The 17,931-nt window shown below is 46.3% G+C and overlaps 1 protein-coding gene across 2 annotated transcripts in view; it reads left to right on the plus strand.

Moving 5' to 3' along the window:
* The window catches only part of RSBN1L (round spermatid basic protein 1 like), a 350,429-nt gene that overhangs the window by 141,014 nt on the left and 191,484 nt on the right, over positions 1-17,931 (plus strand). For both annotated transcript variants that reach the window (XM_086967371.1, XM_086967369.1), the window contains exon 3: positions 14,253-14,899. In XM_086967371.1, coding sequence (XP_086823497.1) covers positions 14,253-14,899 — 647 coding nt within the window. The remainder of the gene's footprint in view (positions 1-14,252; positions 14,900-17,931) is intronic.

Consider the following 17,931-nt stretch of genomic DNA (forward strand, 5'->3'; position numbering starts at 1 on the left):
GTTTCGCCTGGCGCCCGCAGCAGCAGCGTTCGCGCAGGCGAAATCTGATGTTAGAAACAGTACTGGCTTTGGTCCCGCCTTCTCTTCCATTGGCTAGCTCCATAAATGGAGGCTAGCCATTGGAAGAGAGATCTGTCTGTCATTGCCGGAGCAGATTCGTGGGCGTTCTGGCCATTTTTACTCATCCCGCCCATTTTCGTGCGTCATGCGGCGGTGGTTTTTTTTTTTTTCTTCGAAGGTTTTTTTGGGTCATTTCTCCAGGCCGACATGAGGAAGTCGTACTCCTCGTGGCTGACACCAAGCGCTCCTCTTATCTAGAAATTCCAGTCTTGAAAGGCCAACTTAGTTAGCACAGTTCGAGGGAGGCTGCATGTGGTGGTGGGCGGGCGGTGTGTGTAAAAAGCTTCATTTAAATCTAGAGAAAACACAAACTCGTTTTGTTTTAGAGAAGTTGTGTTTGTCTCTGTTTAAGGATGTTTCGACTGTGTTCCCTGAAGTCACCATGTTAGCTCTGCGAACTCCGGCGGGCTGTGACTGTGCCAAAGGCTGTAAATCACGTTGAGGTGGCTGCAGGCAAGGTGTCTCTGATTATGTGGTGCATGGCATCATTTTAGAGCAGTCTGTACGTTCATCCCACGTGGCGTGCTGCAGGGTGGTAAAGAAAGGACAGACTCTGGGCCTAAGAAGTTAAATCGTATAATTAATGTAACACGTAAAATGGGACTTGCGTTATGAATATGCCTGTGTGCTGTGACTGTGCGCCCTGATGTCAGTGGGGTGTCGAAGTGTGTGCCCGTTGAGGTGGGGGCGCGGGGGGGCGGGACTGGTATTTCCTCTTGGTTTAATGAGTGAGTGACGCAGTTTGGAGGCTGCATGTGGTGGTGGTGGTGGGGGTGGGCGGGCGGTGTGTGTAAAAAGCTTCATCTAAACAAAGGGAAAACACAAACTCGTTTTGTTTTAGAGAAGTTGTGTATGTCTCTGTTTAAGGATGTTTCGACTGTGTTCCCTGAAATCACCATGTTAGCTCTGCGAAGTCCGGTGGGCTGTGTCTGTGCCAAAGGCTGTAAATCATGTAGAGGTGGCTGCAGGCAAGGTGTCTCTGATTATGTAGTTATCACAGTACGAATTGATCAAGGAATAATTCAAAACAGTTGAAAATTAATTGTATACCTTTTTCCTTCTAAAAGATATCAACATTTAGATGCATCCACATTACTGGAGCTAGCACCTATACATTTATGAGAGAAATATTTGCAGTAATCAATTTATGATGGTAACACCCTCACGTGTGGTGTGTTCAGAATAGCCAAGCACTGGAAACATTGCTCTGCTTGCTTCCCTGCCCCCTGGCTGTGCTTGCTTCCCTGCCCCCTGGCTGTGCTTGCTTCCCTGCCCCCCTGGCTGTGCTTGCTTCCCTGCCCCCTGGCTGTGCTTGCTTCCCTGCCCCCACGCTGTGCTTGCTTCCCTGCCCCCTCGCTGTGCTTGCTTCCCTGCCCCCTGGCTGTGCTTGCTTCCCTGCCCCCTCGATGTGCTTGCTTCCCTGCCCCCTCGCTGTGCTTGCTTCCCTGCCCCCTCGCTGTGCTTGCTTCCCTGCCCCCTCGCTGTGCCTGCTTCCCTGCCCCCTCGCTGTGCTTGTTTCCCTGCCCCCTCGCTGTGCTTGCTTCCCTGCCCCCTCGCTGTGCTTGCTTCCCTGCCCCCTCGCTGTGCTTGCTTCCCTGCCCCCTCGCTCTGTGCTTGCTTCCCTGTCCCCTCGCTGTTCTTGCTTCCCTGCCCCCTCGCTGTGCTTGCTCTCCTGAGTGTGTGTGTGTGGCTCTGGGTGGGTGTGTGTGGCTCTAGGTGGGTGTGTGTGGCTCTGGGTGGGTGGGTGTAGCTCTGGGAGGGTGTGTGTAGCTCTGGGAGGGTGTGTGTGTGTGTGTGGCTCTGGGTGGGTGTGTGTGTGGCGCTCTGGGTGGTTGTGTGTGTGTGGCTCTGGGGGTGTGTGTGTGTGTGTGTGGCTCTGGGTGGGTGTGTGTGTGTGGCTCTAGGTGGGTGTGTGTGGCTCTGGGTGTGTGTGTGTGGCTCTGGGTGGGTGTGTGTGGCTCTGGGTGGGTGTGTGTGTGGCTCTGGGTGGGTGTGTGTGTGGCTCTGGGTGGGTGTGTGTGGCTCTGGGTGGGTGTGTGTGGCTCTGGGTGTGTGTGTGTGGCTCTGGGTGTGTGTGGTAGTAATTGCTGTCTGCTGAGCTCGTCCGTAGGGTACAATAGGTCTCACATTTGCGAGAGATTAAGCTAATGGCAATGTAAATGACAATGCCATTTATTTATCTGTTTTCAAAACCAACACATAAATACAAATTTTGTCATTTACAATGCCAATAGTTCTAACTTTTCTAAAGGCGAAACCATTGCATTGTAAATGCTTGTTAAGTTGTGTCCTCAGGATTCTCGGCATGTTTTATTTTAATACTGGCTACCTTCTTTCTGGGAAATTGTAATTTTTTACTTTGATGAGCAGGTTCCTTGTCTTTGGACTTGACGCGCTCTTCTTTATGTTCCGACCGTCCTCTTCTTTCCGATTTCTTTGAGGAAGTCTGAAAAGATCGAGAGGTACGTGTATCAATATCTTGATATCTGTCAGGTTTTTTCAAATTGTCCCTATTTCTAAGGTTGTATCTTTTTTCAGAGGGATCCCATTGTGGAGACTTACCCCCCCCCCCCCCCCCCCTCCTACCCCCCCCCCCCCCCCCCGCCCCCCCCCCCCCCCACTTCCTGGAGATCTATTTCTTCGTTGGGGAGACCTTCCTCTGGACTGAAATTGTTTTTCTCTGTGAGTGGTTTGTTTATTACCCTCCCGCTTCTTCTTTTCAGAATTTAGATTATTTCTAATGAAAGTCTTTTCAGGATTTTCAGTTAGTGTATTTAGTCGGTAGGTTGTACCGTCAATTGTTAATTGAACTAAATCTCTATATGCTTTTGTTAATTCTTTTATTGTAACTAAGAGTTCTTCGCTTGACATTTTTACAATGTCCGGGTGTGGTGTATAAGCTGGCTAGAACCGGCCATGTAGCTCCTGGTCTACCTCGTGGACCGAGCCTGGTAATGTGATTTTAATGTTTTAGGGCGCCATTAAACCAGAGCAGGTGCTCTTGGTATGTTAGTGGAATTTCAACTTCCTCGAAAGGAGAGTATTCCTCTGGAGCTTATGCTTTTTTGTAGTAGTGGAACTCATGTGTTACAGCATGTGCTGCTGGAAAATGTATCCAGGAATAGAATACCTCTGTCTGCCGAAATTCATAACTGTACCACCTCTTGATGTTACTCCATTTTGTATAAGTTTTATAGTTATGGTTTTTCTTATATTGACCGGGATGATTATAGCATCCGGGTCGTTATCTTCATTAAACCCTGTAAGGTATGCTCCCGGTTGATTCACATCTACTGCGGGTCCACCGGTTTCGTTGTTGTCGCCGTTAGTTGACATTGTTTAATGAAAGTTTTTGCAGAGCAAGTTTGTAGGAAACAAAGATTAGGTGCACAATATTTTGGAACACTGTATCCTTCAATGTTGACTAAACCGAAAACTAATACATAGGAATCTCTTCCTACTAAGTTTCTGCAGATATTAACCTTTCACCCACTCCAGACAGGAAAAAAGGGGTCTGTGTGAAAAAGCACGACTGAGTTACTCTAATATCTTGCGTTAGATTATCGCCTTACCAAACGTTGGGCGACATGTAGTGTAGTTCCTATATTCCCAATAGGCTCTGTGCATTGGAATAACATAAACGGCAGTTTTGCAGCGTAAATCTTTCTGGATTCACTATGCTGTGCATATTCCGCGGTCTTGTGGTTGGGTCCGGATTCGTAGTCTTTTCTTTGTTTTTTTTGTTTTTTTTCGTCGCCCAGGTGGGCGTCGGCGTCACCCCTTCCTGGGTGTATTTCCAGTGACGTCGGCATGCTTCCTGCGGAAGCTCCCACCCTTGGGCGCCATCTTCAGATTCTTTTTTCCGCGGTCGGGTCTGGATCGTTCCCGTTGGGCTCCAGACATTTTTGGAGAAAGTACTAGGAAAAGATTGAAATTGGAGAAGATATCGAAGGAAGAAGACTACGAAAGACTTCGCCGAACACTGCCCGGCGAAAGGAAGGAGAATTCATCGAGGACTTCGATCGTCGACGTTCGCGCGGCCAGGGAGGCCTAAACACTCGATGATGGACAACACGCCGTTCAAGTTCTGCCCTAACTGCCACCACAAGTTCGCGCAGAAAGACCCGGTTTGCAACCTTTGCCTACCGGTAGAACACAGAAGTGAAGACTGCAACGCCTGCTCCGTCTTCGCCCCGAAGACCCTTCGTGTAAGGAAGAGCCAGAGGGTAGCGCACGCCACCCTCAAAGGAAAAGGCCCGACGCCATCGCTGTACGAGCTGGGGATGTCCTCGGAGGAAGAGGACAACGCTGCCGCCGAAGACGACAGCTACACGGTCATAGAGACCGATTACACAAAGACATCTGATAAGGTAGGAGACTCGTCGTTCCCCAAGAGCACGAGAGACTCCGAGTCTCGAAAAAACGAGGGCAAGGCCCCGAAAGCGCCGACGCAGACACACCTCACGTCCGCGGCTACCCACAGGCCCAGCGGATCCTCTGAGAAGGAGTCCCTGGCGCCGAGAGCTGCTGAGCAGCAGAAGTCGCCGAAGATTGTCCCCGAAAAGGACCGATCGACTTCGAGGGAGAAAGACCCTAAAGCTTCGACGCCGTACAGGGAGCCGAAACCCAGTTCGACGTCCAAGGCCTCGACGCCGAAGCTCTCGCAGCCGAGCCAGGCGCCGAAGAGAGTGGCCGAACAATCCGGCGCGGACAACGCGGCCGAGATGGAAAAGAAAAAACGGCGACTAGAAGCCGAAATGGAAAACATCTTGCAGCGGAAAAAGGATTTCGACGCCAAGATGAGAGCCTTCACGATTCCCCACAAGACCAAGCCACCCATGCAGGAAATGGTCGAGGAGGAAGAGGAACAGGTCGAGGAACATGAGCCTGGCACCGAAATGGTCGACGACTAGGAAGAGGACGAGAATCCCTACGAGGCTTACAGCTATGAGGAGGAAGAGGACAGCAGGTTGGACGCCGAGTCGGCCACCTCTGACCCGCAGGAGGAGGATTACCTGGATGTCGACACCGAAAGCCCAGAAGAGGGGGTCGACACATACCCCTCGAGGCCATCGCCGCCAGACGACATTGGAGCTTACAACTCGGTGATAAGGTCGGCGGCAACCGCTTTCAAGCTCAAACTCGACGAGGAGAAGCAGAAAGCGGACTTTCTCCTCGAGACATTACTCCCCACGCAAACAAGGAGCCAGTATCTACCTATGCTCGACAGCGTCTTGGCGCAGGGGATGGAAGCATTCAGGGAGCCCGCAACATGCAAGGCAGTCACTCCCAGAACCGAAAAAAAGTACAAACATTCATCGAAGGACCCAGCCTACATTCGAGGCGTGGTCTCAGCTGACTCCATCATCACAGCCACAGCAAGGAAGAGGGCTAACGTGGCCTCCACTTCTGGACCTCCTCCTGATAAGGAGAGCAAAAGGATGGACTTAGTGGGTAGAAGGATCGAACGGAATGCCGCGACCCAATGGCGCATGGCTAATTCCAATGCCCTCATAAACAGGCACATGTACCAGATCATGGAGGAGCTAGGAAAACTGGTGAAAGAGTTACCCCAGGAGGCCAGGCAGAAGGCCGAGAAACTGGTGGAAGACGGGAAGAATGCGGCAAATTGTTGCCTCAAGACGGCCCTGGATGGTGCAATCACCTCCAGCAGGCTCATGATGATGGGTGTCACGGAAAGAAGACACGCATGGCTCAGAATCTCGGGCTTTAAGCCTGAAGTGCAACACAGCATCTTGAACACTCCGTTCAACGGCGAGACGCTGTTCGGGACAACAGTTGACGGCAAACTCAGTCAACTAAAGAAAGACAATGAAACTGCACGATCCATGGGAGCCTTGCAGTTCAGAGGCAACAAAAGGGGCACCCAGTCACGGAGGCCCGGCGGAAGAGGTGGAAACCAGCCAGGTACTTCACACCAGGCTTTCCAACAGACGCACCAGGCTGACTCGCAGGCGCAACAGAGTCAACAGAAGCAGTCCTGGCAGTACCAGTCAAGGGGCCAGTCCTTTCGAGGGAGAGGAAATGGACGTGGACAGCATAAAAGAGGGGGCCAGCAGCCCGTTTCTAAATGACTTCAGAGACACCCGTGTGCCCGCCCACAGAAAGGATCCCGGGGGGCAGCACGTACAAAGGGGTCAGGACACAATGGACAACTACCACCACGTAACACCAGTGGGTGGAAGATTAAGACTCTATCTCCAGGAATGGAGAGAGATCACATCAGACAAATGGATTCTAAACATCATCCAATACGGGTACTGCTTAGAATTGGAAGGGAGACCAACAAGCAGGAGACCAAAGCGAAAGCCACTAACAAACGAACAGCTACAGCGGCTTCAGGAAGAAGCGAGAGAGCTCCTTCAAAAGGAGGCCATAGAACGGGTTCCCTTCAAAGAAAGAAACAAGGTATTTCCTCGTGCCAAAGGTCGACGAGACAATGAGACCCATTCTGGTCCTCAGGTTCCTGAACACATTCATAAGAACACAAAAATTCAAAATGACCTCCCTGCAGGAGGTGCTACCGCAATTGCAGATTGGGGACTTCATGGTCACGATAGACCTCAAGGGCGCCTACCTGCACATACCAATGAACGTAACGCACAAACATATGCTCAGGTTCACGGTCGGAGACAGCCACTACCAATTCACAACACTAGCCTTCTGTCTAAAATCAGCACCGAGGGTCTTCACAAAGTGCCTCGCGGCAGTCACAGCGCACCTACGAAGGAAGGGAATACACGTATATCCTTACCTGGACGACTGGCTAGTGAAAGCAAACTTGTACCAGAAATGCAAGAAAGACGCACATACAGTCACGAGAAAGCTGATAAACCTGGGGTTCTCCATCCATTGGAAAAAATCATCAATGGAGCCGGAACAAGTGAAGATCTTCTTGGGGGCACAGATCAACACCTTGCAGGGCAGAGTGTTCCCCAGCAACAAGAGAGCAGGGGCCCTGGTGAGGGAAGCTCGCCTCTACCGGAAGGGACAAGCTCAGACAGTGAGGACTGCGAGCAAGATCTTGGGGATGATAGCATCATGCATCCACCTGGTACCAAACGTACGACTTCACATGAGACCCATCAAAGAATGGCTCCAGGAACAATGGTCACAAGCTTCAGGGAGTTGGGAGGATCTAGTGATTGTGACGCACGCAGTGCAGAAGGAAATGACATGGTGGACCATGGAGAACATAGCAAAGGGAAAACCTCTTACACCCCCAACACCAACAGTGACCATCACCACAGACGCATCCCTGATGGGATGGGGCGTTCACATGGAAGAGCTCAAAGTCAGGGGTCTGTGGACACCAACAGATGCGTCAAAGCACATCAATTATCTAGAATTGAAAACAATCTTCCTTGCATTGAAAGCCTTCCAAACAAGACTGTACAAGCAGAGGGTGTTGCTGCAGACAGACAACACCACAGCGATGTTCTACATCAACAAGCAGGGTGGAACACAGTCAACAATGCTTTCGACACTGGCGCAGGAGATATGGAGATGGGCCATCCCCCTCAGGATAGACCTACTGGCCATACACCTACCAGGGAAGGAGAACATTCAGGCAGACTAGCTGAGCAGACAGACATCGACATCCCACGAGTGGGAGCTCAATGCCCAGGAGACGAAGTGGTTGTTCAACAAGTGGGGAACGCCATCAGTAGACCTGTTTGCAACACGCCAGAATGCCAAATGCCAAAGCTTCGCATCCAGACAACCCAAAAAGGGTCCCTTGGGAATGCCCTATGGATAGATTGGTGCGGGACATTTGCTTACGCTTTTTCCCCGATACCACTGATACACAGAGTACTGAGCAAGTGCAGAGCGAGCAACATGACCCTGATACTGGTCGCACCACAGTGGGCCAGACAGACATGGTACTCGCAGATCATGGAGATGGCACAGAGTGCACCCCACAGATTCGGCAGAAGAAAAGACCTGCTCTCCATGCACAACGGAGAGGTACTGCACCCAGAGCCAGAGAGCCTGAGCCTAGTGGCGTGGCTCCTGAGGACATAGAATTCGCACACTTGAGACTGCCTGAGAGCACCCTCAGGGTCCTTCGGGAGGCACGAAGGCCCAGCACACGGAAGTGCTACGGGGCAAAGTGGAAGAGATTCACAATATGGTGCAGGAAGGAAAGACTTCACAATAAAATGAAGAAGGACTCCATGGGCAGGAGCTTCTTCACGTCACAGGTTGTGAAGAGATTCCTGGAAGGAGCGAAGAGGATCGCACCACCCAAGCGGGTGCCACCACCGGCATGGAACTTGAACATAGTCCTGACAGAACTCATGAAGGAGCCCTTTGAACCGCTCCACAAGGCCTCACTAGAAATGCTGACCATGAAGACAGCTTTCTTGGTTGCAATAACGTCCCTACGAAGAGTGAGCGAGCTTCAAGCGCTAACTCTGCAGGAACAATACATACAAATACAGAATGACAGGGTTGTGATGAGGACTGACCCACACTTCTTGCCAAAGGTGGTGTCCAGATTCCATATGAACCAGTCCATACAGATTCCGAGTTTTTTCCAAAAACCAACAAATAGCGCAGAGCGAGCCCTTCACACCCTAGACGCCAGAAGGGCGGTCATGCACTATATCGAGAGGACAAAAGGACACAGGAAGACAAAGCAGTTCTTCGTGTCATTCGCCAACAGTTTCATGGGTAAGGCTGTAACAAAGAACACTATTGCACGATGGATCGCGCAAACAATCCAACTCTGCCACAAGCGGGCAGGGCAAGAACTAGCAGAGGGACTACGTGCCCACTCCACTAGGAAAAAGGGTGCAACAATAGCCTTCCTGGCTAGTACACCCATACAAGACATATGCCTGGCGGCAACATGGGCTTCAGTGCACACATTCACGAAGCACTACTGCGTTGATATTCAAATGAACAAAGAAGCACAAGTTGGACAAAAGGTGCTCCAGCACATATTCAAGAACCAAAGCTCATCTTCCACCCAGCCGCCACAGAAATGAGAAACCGCTACAAAATCTATGCACAGCATAGTGAATCCAGAAAGATTCACGCTGCAAAACGAATAGTTTCTTACCTGTCGGTGTAGTTTTGCAGCTTGATGATCTTTCTGGATTCACTAGCGAACCCACCCACCTCCGCCAGAAAGATGAGGCTGGAGAGAGAAAGAGCTACAAAATCTATGCACAGCATAGTGAATCCAGAATGATTCACGCTGCAAAACGAATAGTTTCTTACCTGTCGGTGTAGTTTTGCAGCTTGATGATCTTTCTGGATTCACTAGCGAACCCACCCACCTCCGCCAGAAAGATGAGGCTGGAGAGAGAAAGAGGTGGTCAAAAATAAAAAAATTTAAAAAAACAGAAATGACTTTATGTACAAAGCGGTTAAAAGAAGTTTCACCTACATAGAACATTGCCATCACTTCGAAGACGAAAGAAACACGGAAAAAAGAATCCGAAGATGGCGCCCAAGGGTGGGAGCTTCCACAGGAAGCATGCCGACGTCACCGGAAATACACCCAGGAAGGGGTGACGCCGACGCCCACCTGGGCGACGAAAGAAAAAAAAATCAAAGAAAAGACTACGAATCCGGACCCAACCACAAGACTGTGGAATATGCACAGCATAGTGAATCCAGAAAGATCATCAAGCTGCAAAACTACACCAACAGGTAAGAAACTATTCGTTTAGACGTAGGACTAAGGTCGACTAGGTCTCTACTGAATATGTTCGACTTAATTAGGTATGCCAGCTAGCTCAGAGGTCACTAGAAACTTTCTCGAATGAACAGGGAGGAGTTAACTTTCCTGATTAGACAAGAAGGGATTCGCTTCTGACAACCGCATAGACATGACAACTTTGCTCCCTCCAGAATAAGGAGTATATCTCCAGAGTCGTGTGAAAACAATAGATAGCTATTTCACCTAGTCAATCGTGCATACTTAGTTTCACCAGAGTACAGAGAAATAGAGATACAGGCGTTTTCAATAAAAGGGTGATATTTATTGAGCAGTCTTCTTTCTCATGCAAAAGAAGTGAATTGCCACAATTGCAATACTTATCATAAAGTAAAGTGCGTACAGTAAAAGGAGTATTATGAAATAATACTGTAAAAGCATTGATATGGTTTCTGAGCCATATGATACTTACAACGGATAAAATATATACAATTACATACAATGATAAAAGTTGACTAAACTTACTCAACTGATGCTTCTAAAATACGCCTACCCCGGTGTACCTAACCTAAGCCTAGTACGTGGGAAGGGGTAAGTGAGCTGCAGTTTAAGTTAAGTTAGTTTTGCCAAGAATCTGAATCAAGAATTCTCTATGGGTCTAATCAGCTCCGTACCTTGCTTTTAGAATGAAGGAGGTCTTGTATCTCGCTCTCAGGACCCGATCTCCCAGTAACCCGCAAGGGTGGCTGGAAACACTGGAGCTGGATTTTCTCGGAAGGAGAAAAGACAGCGTCTTTCTCAGTGCGTCAAATGGGCGGACGGCTTCCTTCGGCACTCGCATCAGCTGGGCTTTGGTGTAAGTAGATAGCCGCTCTGCTCCAAACCACCGTGTGTTGCTTAAGGCAAATGCTGGTATATTTATACCTGGAAGGTGCAGTGTTTGACGTAAGGTTGGACATAAGACGCCAATAAGAACCGTCACTAAGAACTGGCAGTTCTTTCAGGACTCGTAGGAGTTCTAGGACAAATCAAAACAAAAGCAGGGGGAATTCCCAGGTTGCTGGAGGTTTGGTTTGTTTTAAGAACGCGTTGTACTTTCTAGGAGTCTAAGGAAGTAGCCTTGCCGTATTTGGACTGCATTGGCTATTACTAAATATGGATATGATTCTTATGCCTTTATAAGGTTAGGATTTGTTATAACCACATAAGGGCATAAATCGGGGATATTTAATTAGGGTCCTGGATACGTTTACAACAAGACACTGAGTGGGCCTAAGTGCTAGAAAGCCCGGAGCATATCCCCAGAAATGCGCAATTCCGCCGAATCCAGTATTACATCACACAGCTCACCCGCTAAAATCCACCGGTACTTCTACCGCACCAATGTCACCTGCCCACACTGCACGCTCACTGATGCAGACATGCTCTGGAGAGGCCCTCTCTATGCCCATACTGGAAGGAAATTGGGGACACACTGGCTACATGCACGGGTCGCTCAGTCCCATTTGAGTGGCATTCCTACATTCTACATCTGTGTCGTAGGCACTGGAACAATAAAGCAACTTCTAGATCTGGGATTGGTGGTAGTTAAGGGATTAATCACTAAGAAATGGAAGGCCCAGGATCTCCCCCTACCCCCCATATATTAGCATGATAACACTCCATGCTCACATGGGTCAAGGTAGAGATTATTGTGCTCCACAGAGAGGACACTATGGTTATACATAAGACCCCGATTGCCACAAGCTGGGATGTGATGTTGGGCGAGTTACTACAAGCTCATGGCACTACTATGGAGGGTTCACCCACGACTGGCTCTGCTGATTAGAAATACACATAGAAAAAGCTTAATGCAATAGGCAAAGCAGAGGCAGTAGGTGACAAACCTGTTTGCATCCCAATCAATTCCAATTAATGAACAAATGTCAAAATGGTCTTTACACGTACCAGCACAGGAGGTGCATTAGGCAAGGGAATCGGGGGGAGCTCTGAACCTGTTATATGGCACCCGTTCTGATTTACGTTGTCCCTATAACCTTATCACCCGCCTCCCTAAGCCACGAGACAACATGCAACAAATGATCGCACTGGCAAATGCTATCCACTAAGACAACATTGTGCATGCATGGATATAGGTAATACACAAATGTACTTTATAAACGTGCACTGCCTTTCAATATATGTTACAATGGAGAGCACAGACAGTACTGTTAATCGAATGGTTGCTGAAATAATAAACATTTTTAATAAAAACAGATTTAAAAAAAATTATTTGAGTGGTGCAGCAGGTTCTGTGGCACGGGGCCTAAAATTTGTCATGACCACGTCGAAACATCAAATATTGCTATATTTTACTACTATACAGGCAGACACAATTGCAGTTATCTTGCAGTTAAAAGGGGCTTGACATGAATGGAGAAGTTTGGCTCACTGGTTAGAGCAGGCAGACCCTGAAGCAGAGGTCAGACCCGGGACCAGGGTTCAATTCCCGACGCGGCAGGGTCTTGAGCTCAAATGTCCATGGACTCGATAATTCTCGCTTCGGTGCCTGACCTAATCATGGGTTCACACTCTGCAACTCTGGGCATTAAGCTTGCTTAATCTCCACAATGGCCCCCCGTGGCTGGATGCCTGGCTTTCACCTTGGAGATGCCCTGTAGGGGCTATCTCACAGGGAAAAGCCAGGACGGGTTCCCAAGGCAAGCGCGGAGATACCCCTTTGGGGGTCGATTCTGGCGCTATATAAGAAACATAATAATAATAATAATAATAATGGGGCGGAAGGTGCAGTGGCAATGGGACCAAAAGCTCTAGCGACCCACTAAACGCAAAATACTACTAATCTTTACTACTAAACAGGCAGTCAAGTGCAGGTGCGGCACTAGGGCAATGGTTTCAATGGTGCTGCAGTAGCACCGGGGCCAAAAGTTGTCAGAACTCCTTTAAACATCAAATATTGCTTTATATTTAACTACTAAATAAGCAGTCACGTGTGATTAGCTGGCAGGCACTAGGGTCAGGATTTCAATAGTGCAGCTGGTGCACTGGCACCGGGACCCAAAGCTCTAGGAACCACTCTAAACACCAACTATTGCATTATTTTACTACTAAACAGGTAGTCACAAGTTCAGTTAACTTACAGGCAACAGGATTTTATTTGAATGGTGCAGCAGGTGCACAGCTTACTATTAATCACATAGGTGAAACCTAATGCATTTACCTATGCTTGTTGTAATTTGGTGTGAATCTGTTAAGTAGTTTCGGAGTTATTAAAGAAAACAAAATTGTATATCTAGGGGCTCAAAACCTTCGCTGATCCACTTGCAGGGGACCTGCGGATCAGGTTTGAAAAGCAAGGTCCTGATTGGCTGGCCGCAACCTGACAGGAATATATATCTATACATTATACACCCACTCACCCACCAAACCGCCGTCGCCCAAGGCCAAAGGTTGTGCACAGCTTGGTGTTGGGTGCATGTGGGTGGGTTGGCTGCAGGCAAGGCCCTGTGGCTAACCCCCACTGCGCATGGCCAAAGAGCGTGTGTGGAGGTGATTTATCAATTTACGGTAATGAGATCTCACTTTACGTTAAAAATTTACAAATTCACTGAAGAAAACAAAGGTTACATGGACGTTCTAGTTAAGTTCACATTTTACCTACACATAACCATAGAAATTCAGCATTAATAGTTAAATTTATCTGAAGAATCTATAAGTTGTGCCAGTAACTAACTTTTAGGCCAGAAGTTATAGTTTCTTAACTTAAGTATAACTTTAACTGCTGAATTTCTATGGTTTTATGTGGGTAAAACGTGAACCTAACTATAATATCTCCCTCTCTAAGCTTTGTTATTTTCAGTGATTATTTTTTTCAAGTCTGTACTACTGGTCCTGCTATCCAACCCCTGAAATGTAAACCAGATAATCCCACTGGTCATAATTTAGAAGATCAAAAAAGTATTCCAGGGAGGACCTGATTATCAAAACATAATGTAAAGTGCAAATTCATGGTAGAAAAATATATTAACTCATTAAACTACCCTTGAAAAATAAAGGTTTCCATCAAATTACATTGGCTGTGAACAATCTATATACTGTTATTGAATACTCTGATAGATTGCTAACTACTAAATATTTCTTCTCAACCAAGTCAGCCATCTATATAACATCTAAATATGGAACTTAATGACTTTGAACTCAATCATAACTACTTCCTATACCAGAAACAGATGTGCCATCAGTAGCTTGGGCCAGCAATGTGATTTAATTAGCTTCCTCTTATGCCAGCCTATTTATGGGTTGATATGAGAGGGGTTATTACTGGAATGATATTTCCCACATTGGCCCAAGACCCGTTATAGTGGGTCTCAAGGGTATTAAAATTAAGTTGTAGGTTTCCCACTGTTTATTTATTTATTTTTTTATCTCAAATTCTTTACAGGTGACAACGAGAAACCGACTGTAAATGCTGAGGAATTGCTGATCAAGAAAGTCAAGAAGAAAAAGAAAAAGAAACACAAAGAGAGCGAAAAGCGAAAGCATCCAAAGATGTACAGCAAATCCATTCAGACTATCTGCTCAGGTTTGGTTTCTAATGTTGCGGATCAAGAAACCAAAGTAAATCTCGCTGATCATCTTGAAAAAGTCACAGGGAAGAATACAGAAATCAAGAGTGAAAACGATGGTGAATCCCAGATATTAGAGAATAGTGAGTTTCCATTTGTCTCTTTAAAGGAGCCTCGGGTTCAAAGCAAAATCAAACAATTGGACACGGAGTTTAAACGGCTCATTCATATTGAGCATCAGCCTAATGGAGGTGCATCTGTGGCTCATGCCTACAGCAAAGAACTCTCCCACTTGTCTCCTGTGGAGATGGAGAGATTTGCAGAGGAGTTTGTGGGTCTGGCTTTTAGTGAAAATGACAGTTGTGCAGCTTACTATGTAATGGGTATTGTTCACGGGGCAGCTAAATATTTACCTGACTTTTTAGACTACTTTTCCTTTAATTTTCCCAATTCGCCAGTGAAAATGGAGATTTTGGGAAAGAAGGATATAGAAACAACGACTATTTCAAATTTTCATGCTCAGGTAAGACTTCAAATATATACTTTTGTGTATAAATATGTTAACAGCTTTCAAAATAGATTGTGTATATTCGAACAGTATTGCTTGCTGTGAATTATTTTAGAACTACCGCGTTTTTATTCAGCATAAGTTAAGAAAAAACACTTTGTTAAACATTAAGTTGAAGAATGTAGAAATGTTTGTTAGACAAACTGTTTCAAGGTTTGGGGAGATGTAATTTACCTCTATTCTTAATTTATCGAGCTATAACAATTGTTTTTCTTAAAACACTTTTCGCTTCACTTCTTTATTGATAACTTTCCTTGCTCTTGAATAAGTTACATTTGCATATTAACATTCCTCCATGGTATTGCAAAGTTCCACCTGATATATTTTCTTTCAGAGGTAGTGGTTGTGGACGAGTACTATGAGGCAGTTGCGCTCAGTTTCACATCAGTAAGGCTGCAGAATCTTGGTCTAGCTTCCCCGAAATTTAAGCATATCAATCAGTTTTAAGTGGCTGTCTGCCTCGGGTCATCTATACACCAATTATAATAATGCAGAGCGTAAAAATGACCCAGCAGTTGGTTCCTGATTGCATTTGTCTTTTGTGCTTTTTTTATGTCTTTGTTCAGTTTCTTGGCCGTTTTATGCAGGTAGCTGCCTGTTATACATACACGCAGTCGGATTGTAGAACACACATTCTGTACACGTTGATGTATGCTGCTTTTAACATTAAAATTCAGGCATTTTGCAAACTTCGTTAGAAATCAACCAACTTATTAAAAGTTGCTTAATGCACTAAGTGGAGGCAGTTTATAGATTTAAGGCCGCAGGTATGCCTCTTAATGAGGTTGAGATCAGTAGAAATAGCTGCCTGGAATGAGTAAATGTAATTGTGATTCCCATTTCTATAGGGAAATAGTTGAAATAAATGCTTATTAAAATGCACAGCGCTTGCTGTCAGTTTGCCAGAATGCCGACTTTGGGCACAAAATGCAGTCTCTGTCATTCCTAGCTGTTTTATTTAGTTCCTTTTCGGATGTAAAAATGTTCACTGTTATTAAACACCCCATTCAACTCTCTTGGTCTGAATCTTTTATCTGTATGCTATGCTGCAAACTTACCAAAGCTACCTTGTTTTACCATCGGTATTTGTTTTCCTTCCAAATAAGCTGGGATATTAGTTTGACACTTAAAGTGCTCTTCTGAACGTAAAGACTTTGCATTATTACCTTTGTTAAAATGTTGGGATGCTTGAAAAGTGCATCATATTGTGAAGTAATCTGTGGTGTTAATGTATGATACGTAACAGCATTTTAAGTCACCAGATCGCGGTGGAAGCACTCCTCTTCCTCGTACACTGCTGTCTGACTTTCACCTCAACACCTACCTCGCGTTCTCCAGCACAGAGCATGACTACCTCCTTTTTAGGTCTCGCCTGGTGTTGCAGCGCAAAGCGCTGCTCGCTCGGCGAGAGATATTGTAAGAGATTAGATTTGAGAAGGGGACTCGAAGCCCCGCACCTCATTTTCATTGGCTGGCGTCGCCGTTTCTGCTAAACGGTGGCCTTCCATTGGAAATGAGGTATTTTTGTTGCTGCTCTTTCGCCTTTTTGTCTGGCCCATCCGGACTGGCTCGTCTGCTTTGTGCTGTCGCGAAGCATTTTCTTATCTTTGTTGGGGCCATCTGGTTTCACTCAGCCGCGTGTTTATTTTTGCATTGCGCTTTCAGTGGTATAAGTGTATGTGTACAAGGGAGACTGCCTGAAAACACAAGCATTCCTGTGGAATGCTTGAAAACAAGGGGGGGGGGGAATTGCTCTGCAAACCATGAGCAGAAAGTATAAGGAAGCAAAAGACACACAAAGGGTGAATGTGTTGACATTGTTTAGCATTCCGTCCATCAATTGTTCTTTCTGCATTTGTCACCACGAGTGGGACGCTGAAGTTTACCAATGGTAGGATATAGGCCGCCTGTACGCCCACAGATAGAAACACAACATGCCTCTTCAAGATAGCACATGCGCTGTCTGTCTGAGACCTAAAAAGGGGAATGGTGCATTTGTAGTATTGCTATTGTAAATCGGACAACAAACCATGGCTTCTGTCTAGAATATGTTAGAATGACAATAGGATAAAACACTTTCATGCAGAGTGCAATACTTAATAGCTTTTTCATTCCATTCTTGAAGGATTTCTAAGAGGTTATTTGGAATGTGGTGGGACGACATTCCAGATTATATGCCCTGAATAGGCTTAAGCATTTTTTTTATTGTTTGAATGTTGTTTGTTGAGTGACCTTTTTTTTGTTCCTCGAATTTCTGTTTATTCTTAAGAGTCTTCAATATCTCTGACTAAGGGTGAGTTTGAGGAGTTTTGCATGTGATTAATGCTGTTCTAAGAATGTATCTTCTGTTCATTGGGAGCCAGTTCAGCGGACTTAAAACTGTTTAAATGGGATTAGTCTTTTTTGTTTATTACATACAAGAAGTTCTGTCCAAGTCAAGACAATTTTGTGGGGCATAGGGCTTGATTTAGGTATGGCCTACGAGAAGAGCGATAACATAGTCAAGCCAGAAGAGAAATCATTCTCGTAACAAGGGTTTTAAGGTCTTGCAACACTCCGTACTTAAGTTGGCAAGGCTCCATAAAGAGCATGAACTCTATTTTGTTCAGGTTTACTTATAAAAAAGAAAATGACAAGCCAAGCTTGAATCCTCTCAAGGCCTAATTTCAGTACATTTGCATCTTTTTAAGTTGAGCCTGCAAAAGCATGCACTCTCAATTAAGAGACTCTAGTGTCTAAATAATGGGCTTGGAACCCGCCCGCTGCTGAGCATTCTCTGGCATCATTGTCTCTGTTCTTTGCTGCCTTCTCACTAGGGAGTGCTGGTCATGCCTCCCTTCCTTTTCTCACAGTGGTGCATGGACCAAGTACGGATTAGCTTTGATAATTAGCCCGCTCTCATTTTTTTACCTTTTAACATCAGAGCACACCACCTATGAAGAGGCACGGGCCTCGTTCGCGATTAAAACAACAATTCGAAATGGGGT

This window comes from Lissotriton vulgaris, chromosome 1_1 (genome assembly GCF_964263255.1).
Source record: "Lissotriton vulgaris chromosome 1_1, aLisVul1.2, whole genome shotgun sequence".
NCBI lineage: Eukaryota > Metazoa > Chordata > Amphibia > Caudata > Salamandridae > Lissotriton > Lissotriton vulgaris.